This window comes from Gavialis gangeticus, unplaced genomic scaffold (assembly GCF_001723915.1).
Source record: "Gavialis gangeticus isolate Ggan-Ray unplaced genomic scaffold, GavGan_comp1, whole genome shotgun sequence".
In the NCBI taxonomy this organism is placed as follows: Eukaryota; Metazoa; Chordata; order Crocodylia; family Gavialidae; genus Gavialis; species Gavialis gangeticus.
Window position 1 is genome coordinate 60,459,248 of NW_017729033.1, and position 7,522 is coordinate 60,466,769.

At 46.7% G+C, this 7,522-nt stretch overlaps 1 protein-coding gene across 1 annotated transcript in view; it reads right to left on the minus strand.

Annotated features, from left to right (window-relative positions):
- UGDH (UDP-glucose 6-dehydrogenase) overlaps positions 1-7,522 on the minus strand; it is a 45,162-nt gene that overhangs the window by 9,940 nt on the left and 27,700 nt on the right. Inside the window, exon 7 of the mRNA XM_019526354.1 lies at positions 2,809-2,903. Coding sequence (XP_019381899.1) covers positions 2,809-2,903 — 95 coding nt within the window. The remainder of the gene's footprint in view (positions 1-2,808; positions 2,904-7,522) is intronic.

The window sequence follows — 7,522 nt, forward strand, 5'->3', positions numbered from 1 at the left end:
TTTTCAGGTTGTCAAGAGACTCAAACCATAATTTGATTAGCTTCTTCCACTCAGAGCCTGAGAAGCTGAAATATCAAGTGTAAAATTTGTCCCGTTCATGTCAACAGGATGTTAGATTGAATAAAAATATTCACCATTATTCATCATATTAAAATCATTCTGCTAATGCGATTAGCTCCTGCAGTTCCATGCACTCAGGCTAAAGACAAAACAATGCCTTCATTACAGAGGACACTGCACAGCAACAAGACTGAGTTTTGATCATGCAGAAAAATAATCCCTGTGCACCCAGCTACTGTTAAGAACAAAAAAGTGAAGACTCAGTAAAGTAATAGGGGTGGGGGTGAGAAGAAAGGTGGAGGTAGGACACTTGCCAATTTACAGGGGACACCAGAATGCACCCACTGCTTCACAAGTCCTCAATAGAGCAAGCCCTGTGCCCAGTACCACAGAATCCTAGACAATTAGGTTTAGAAGGGACCTCAGGAGGTGACCTGATCCAACCCCCTGCTCAAAACAAGACCATCCCCAACTAGATCCCAGCCAAGGCTTTTTTCTAGCCACATCTTAAAAGCCTCCACAACCCCTCCAGGTAACCTGTTCCAGTGCTTTACTACCCTCCTAGGGAGAAAGTTATTTCTAATACCTAACTTAAATTTCCCTTGCTGCAGAACTTGAGATCATTGCTCCTTGTTCTGTCATCTGCCACCACTGAGAACAGTTTAGCTCCATCCTCTTTCAAACCACCCTTCAGGTAGTGAAAGGCTGCTTTTAAACCACCACACCCCAGTCCTCTCTTCTCCAGAGTACATAAAATCCATTCCTTCAGTCTCTCCTCATAAGTCATGTGCCCCAGCCCCCATCCAGTAGTGTATGGACAGAGGGGTCAAGCAGAATGATGCTATGGGCACAACTCCTTGCCCAGTAGCATACGGTGTGTGCGTGTGGGGGGAGGGTAAAGAGGGGGCAAATAAGATAGCAGAGGTAGCCTCAGGAATCCCATGCCACAGGACTGTTGTAGCCAAATGCCACACACCAGCAGTAGCCCTGCAACATGTTCCCTGGTGGCTGTACTTGGTACTTTGTTCACTCACCCCGCCAGGTACGCTACTGGCCAAAGAGCTGCTTTCCATGGCAAAAATCCTGCGAGGGGTGGAAGAATGGCACTCTGCTTGACCCCTCGCCCCTCTCCCCCCCCACCCACACTCCATATACTACTGGACACAGGGCTGCCTCACTTCTGTGTCTTGGCTTCACTTGCTGTAGCAAAGATACTTGAGGGGGCATTCTGCCCCCCCCCCCCCAAGCTGGTATGTTGGTTTTCTCTAGCAACATTGTCAATTATTTATAAGTGCATTCAAATAATTTGCCCTTATAACTCCTGGTCTATGCACACCCGATCATACTGTGGTTAAGAACAAGTATGGGACAAGCAAGGCAGAAGTTGCATTCTCAGATCTGCAGTGCACAGATTTCCTGTGTAAATCTGGGAAAGGCACTCAAACACCTCAAGCCTTGGACTTGACCAAGTACAAGTCTACAATTTAAAAAAAAGATATATTCTGTATCCCTAATTCCTTTTAACAAGGACAGTTCCTTGGGTGCTTGCAATTCAGCCTTCTGGGCATGCCCAGAGCTACCTCAGACTGAGCAGCTAAGTACCTAGCTTCCACTTACGCTTAATCTTGAATAGAAACTAAGCAGAGCAGTGCTTCAGTTCTAAAGGGATAGCAGGACAGAGAGGAGCACAGGGAAGGAAGAAAAAAAAAGAAAAAGATCAAGAGCAGCAGACTGAGCAGAGGAAAGAAATCAGAATGGCACTTTCTGTGTTTGTCTACACATCAAATTAACGCTGACAAATAAGTGCTGGTGCATACTGTACCAGAGTTCACTGCTGCTAGGCACTGTGTCTTCAGGCTACCTGGGACTGCAGCATGTTGAGCTGGGCTGGAGCAGCCCCAGCTGGCAGAGAGACCTGGAGGTCAGCCTGCTGGTACAGGGCTGCTCCAATTCAGCTCAGTGTGCTATGGAGGGGCTTGGGGCACAAGGGTGCTCCAGTGCAGGTCTAGCCATCCCTGTCAGTTGCCACACGTTGCTGTGCACTAAAGAATGCCGCCACAGGACTGCACTTGTATTTACAAGCACTACCCTGCAGCAGAGTTAGTTAGTTTCCTATGGCCTAATAGGGCCACATATGTAGATGTTGAGACTTTACTGCCAAGCTAATCAGGCAACACTGCAGTACATACCTCTTGCAGATGCACCCACAGGGGATACAGGGGTAATCTGTAGCACACCTGCTAAAAAGGTTGGCCAATGCAATCATAGCCTTATGGATAGGGCTCTCTCCTGGGAGGCAGGAGATATGGGTCTGAAACCCCTCAGATTGAGCATCTAAAACCCAACCCTACAAGTTCTTGGGCAGATGTTCGTTATATATGAAAGCAGGCACCATCTCAGATTTAAGTGGGCATACTGCTTGCTCTAGCAATCTAGCACAAAACCTACATTTTAAGCATCTGGTTATTGCAACTCTTAACTTGTAGACCACATATGCCTTTTATCTGATCTGGCCCTTAATTCCTCTGTGCCTCAATATAAAGCAGAGATACTAATTCCTGTTCCCCCTATATTACCTTTATAATTTAGTGTACATTTCATTTTTAACTCCAATGAAACTGAAAGATAAATGATTGCTTGCTACAGACCAGAGCAGAAAGTTGCATACTGAAGAAGTAACATTTAAAATTAGAGAAGGGGCAATGATACAGCCTGATCGGTCAGCCTTTACATTCTATTAATTCATACCTGCTGCCAATAACGAGCTACTTCAGGTAAGTTCAATGCCTCACAAAGATAAACTAAATTCAGGACATCCTTCTGAAAACAGCTACCACCGAATCCTGAAAGAAAGAATACAATTATTCCTTGACCTGCATCAGTAAAGGATTATTCTACTAACCAACACTGTTTCCAACAGCTTCCAGCCAAGTTGTCATGAACAAGTTTTCCAGGAACCTCCTGCCATTCCCTTAAGGAGTTAAGCTTTTAAGCATCTTCCAAAACCTTAATGAAGTCAACAGAAGTTTTCCCATCACCCTTGACAGAAGAAAGAAAGAGAGCTCCTTAAAAGACTACTACGAAGGCCAGATTTAAAGACAGAGCTCAAGATGGTTGTCGTCATAGACAGAAACCAAAAAAAGAATACAGTAGCTGATTAAGGGCCATGAGATGATGAGTGACATGATCCTAAACCTCCCAACTCCCCAAAGCATGGCAGGTCTTTGTGCTGTGGGTGCTGCATTATCCTAATGAATGTTACATTGCATTTGCTACCCATCTCTCTTCAGATTAATGCAACAAACAAGTTTGGCAAAATTAAAATTTAAAATATAGCATTCTCTTTACTGTGCAAACTGTAGCTCTCTGGATAGGGTTTAGTCTCCTCCCCAGAAACTTAACTAATGGACAGTCTTCAAGAAGTTTTTGCTGAAGTCTGTCTCATTGAGATCAGTCCTATCCAAACCAAACTATAGAATACCCACCAAGATAAGTTTCCCCATCGTATTTTGTTCTCCAGTACTAAAAACTGAACTACAGAACTCAGTCTGGAAGCAAGAGGGAAGATATCCTATCTTGACCTGAAAACTACCCCTCAGCCAGCCACTAGGGCATACTCTAGAGCAGAGATTTTAAAACTGGGGTCTGGAGTGTTCTGCCAAGGATTAAGTTTTAATAATGGTACTGGAGTTTCTGATCAGTCAGTGCATGCCAAGTAGTGGCAACGCCACATATTAATATCAGTGAATATGGAATCATTGGAAAGGAGGGCTGGAACGGACCTCAAGAGATCATTCTAGTTTAGCCCCTGCTCAAAAGAGGATCATCTCCCAGTAAGCTATCCCAGCCAAATGCCTGTTCAACCTGATCTTGAAAGTTTCTAGGGATGCAGATTCCATGACTTCTCTAGATAACTTGTTCCAGTGCTTGACCACCCCCTTACTCAGAAAATTCTTCCTAATCTCCAATCTAAAATTTCTCTGCTGCAGCTGGAGTCCATTTGCTTGTAGTCCTGCCCCCTACGGCCACAGAGAAAAGGCCATCTGCATCCCCCTTATAATTGTCCTTCAGGTATTTGAAGACTGTTGTTAAATGCCCTCCTCAGTCCTCTTTTCCAGTTTAAAAAACCCTAGATTTTTCAGACTTTTGAGGAAAGTCATGCATTCTAGACCCCTTATTTTTGTTACTCTCTGCTGGATTCTCTCCAAATCTGTCCACATTTTTCTTGAAGTCTGGAGCCCAAACCTGGACAGTACTGTAGGCGAAGTCTCACAGAGTGGAATAATTACTTCCCTTTACTTGCAAGTGACATGCCTGTTACTCCAACCTGGTACATTGTTGAGCTTTTTCGCAACAACAGCACACTTGTCTCGTATTCATCTTATGGTCCACTGCAATTCCCAGGTCTTTCTATGCAGTACTGTAGCCTAGCCAGTCATTCCCCAGTCAGTATTTGGGCATGCAATTATTCCATCTCAAGTGTAGGATTTTGTACTTCTCCTTGTTGAATCTCACCTGATTGATTACAGACCTTTTATCCAGTCTATCCAAGTTATTCTGTATCCAAAGCCTACCCTTCAGAGTGTCTGTAACTCCATCCAACTTGGTGTCATCTGCAAATTTACTAAGCATGCACTTGGTCCCATCATCCAGATCATTAATGGAAATTAATTAAACAATACCAGACCCAGGAGAGACTTCCAAGGAACCCATGCAGATGCATCAGGGGGTAGGGATAAAGGCAGCAATATCTTGCAAGTACAGAGGTATGTGATCAAAAAGGAAAAAAAAAAAAGTTTGAAAGCCATCGCTCCAAGAGTGATGAAGCTAAAACCCTTTTTTATCCTAATAGGCTCTCAATGTCCTTGACCTAGACCACATCCATCTGAAGTGAATCCAAAACAAAACTTATTTCTTTACCTCCTTGGGGAGAAGAAAACTACAGATTTCTCCCCCCTCCCCCAGTGTTCCATAGTAGGTCTTCTACTTTGGACAATGATTGTAGAATACCAATGCACATCTAAATGTTACCAGTTGAGCTATTATGCTGATTATACAAAGGTATGGCAGATGGTCACCTCCAGAGCCAGGGCTACTCATGCTACCTCACTGTCAGCTCCCCAGGTACACCTGGGGAACAGGTATGAGGTCTTGGCAGCTGTGAAGGAGGTAGGAGAGGATGTCTCCAAGGGAACCGATGCCACTCCAAGCATGGCACAGGCCAAGAGCTACCGGAACACCAAAAGGAAGAGACAGCGGGTCCTCGTCATCAGTGACTCCATCCTGAGAGGAACAGAGGGGCCCATCCGTCACTCTGACCCCGTGGCATGTAAGGTTTGTTGCCTGCCTGAAGCTCGGATTCAGGACATCATGGAGATGATCCTGGACCTCATCTGACCCTCTGATCATTGCCCCATGGTCCTCATCCACATGGGAACGAATGACGTGGTTAGGGGCAACCCGGACCGCATTATGAGACACTACAAGGGTCTGGGGGCAAAGCTCAAGGAGACAGGGGCACAGGTGGTTTTTTCTTTTGTCCTTCCAGCAAGCAGGCATGGATGGCGCCACAAGACATGCATCAGCGAGGTCAACCGGCGGCTTCAGAGCTGGTGTTGCCAGCCAGGCCTTGGGTTCTTGGACCATCACCCGGATTTCTGCACAGAAGACATGCTCGGGCGGGACAGGCTTCTTCTCTCCCCAAAAGGTAAAGTGTGCTTTTTTTTCTTCCAGGCTGGCTGATCTTGTATGGTGAGCTTGAAACTAGGTTCACCTGGGGACAGGGATGCACATGAGGACACTTCGCCATCAAGCCAGGTGATGCGCACAGACAGTACCCAGGTAAGTGACAGGGGCCAAGGAAGACTTAGGAGCAAGGGGCCGGCACGAGCACCTACAGGAGGCCTCAACTGCCTCTAAACAAATGCTTGAAGCATGGGGAATAAGCAGGAGGAACTCGCCCTCCTGCTAGTTAGCAAAAACCCAGACCTAGTGGGGCTCACAGAGACCTGGTGGCATTCTACCCAAGACTGGGCAGTGGGCATCGAAGGCTACAGGCTGTACAGGTGAGAGAGCAGGGAAAAGCAGGGGGGTGGGGTTTGCGCTTGCACTGAAGTCCTCAACTTCAGGGAGGGTCAACTTTTGTAAACTAAGAAGGTTAGTAGGAGAGACATTGGGGTCTTGGAGCTTTGATGAGATGGGAGTCCAAGATGGGTGGTTGTTCCTCAAGATGATCCTCCAAGCCCAAAGGGAGCAAGTCCCAATGCGGACCAAGGCGGGGGGAAGGAGTGCTAAAAAGCCCCCATGGCTCAGCAAAGGCATCCAGGGATGCCCGAGGGCAAAAAAGGAGGCATACAAACAATGGAAGCAAGGGGCTATCACCAAGGAGGTTTACACCTCCGTTGCTCAGGACTGCAGGTAGGCTGTTAGGAAGGCCAAGGCAGAGATGGAGCTAGGGCTAGCGACCAGAATTAAAGATAATAAAAAGTCCTTTTTCAAATACATAGGAAGTAAAAAAGGGACCGGGTAATGTGGGGCCCTTACAGGATAGATTTGGCAATTTGGTGATTGCAGCAAATGAAAAAGCTGACCTCTTTAACAAATTCTTTGCCTCCATATTCCTGAACAGGGACTGGGACATCTCCCCCACTAGAATTGCAGACAAACCTGGGGAGGCGCCACCATGCCTAGGATCAAGGACGACCTAATTACAGAAGTTTTGAAGGGGCTGGACACATTTAAATCAGCAGATCCAGATCCTCATCACCCAAAGGTGCTGAGGGAATTGGCAGGGGTCATAGTGGGGCCCCTGGCATGGCTCTATGAGCACTCATGGGGCACAGGCCAGGTACCAGAGGATCGGAAAAGGGCCAATGTGGTCCCCATTTACAAGAAGGAGAGAAAGGAGGACCCCAGCAATTACAGGCCAGTCAGTCTTACCTCAGTCCTTGGGAAGACCTTTGAGAAAATTATCAAGGAGCACATCTGCAAGGGCCTAGCAGGGGAGGTAATGCTCAGGGGCAACCAACATGGATTCATTGAGGGCAGGTCCTGCCTGACTAACCTGGTTTGTTTTTATGATCAGGTCAAAGTCCCTGGACAAGGGTGTCAGGGTGGATGTAGTCTTCCTGGACTTCAAGAAGGCCTTTGACAGTTTCCCACCACATTTTCTTAAAAAACAAAAACCAAAACCTTGGTGACTGCAGCATTGATGCCTACAGTCAGATGGGTGGCAAATTGGCTAGATGGTCGCACCCAGAGAGTGCTGGTGGTGGACGGGTCATTTTTAACCTGGAGGGATGTTCACAGTGGAGTCCCCCAGGGCTTGGTCCTGTGGCCTGTACTGTTCAACATCTTTACCAGCGATCTGGACGTGGGTGTGGAATGCACACTGAACAAATTCACTGATGACACCAAGATGTGAGGCAAGGTGGGCACACTGGAGGGGAGGGACAGAATCCAG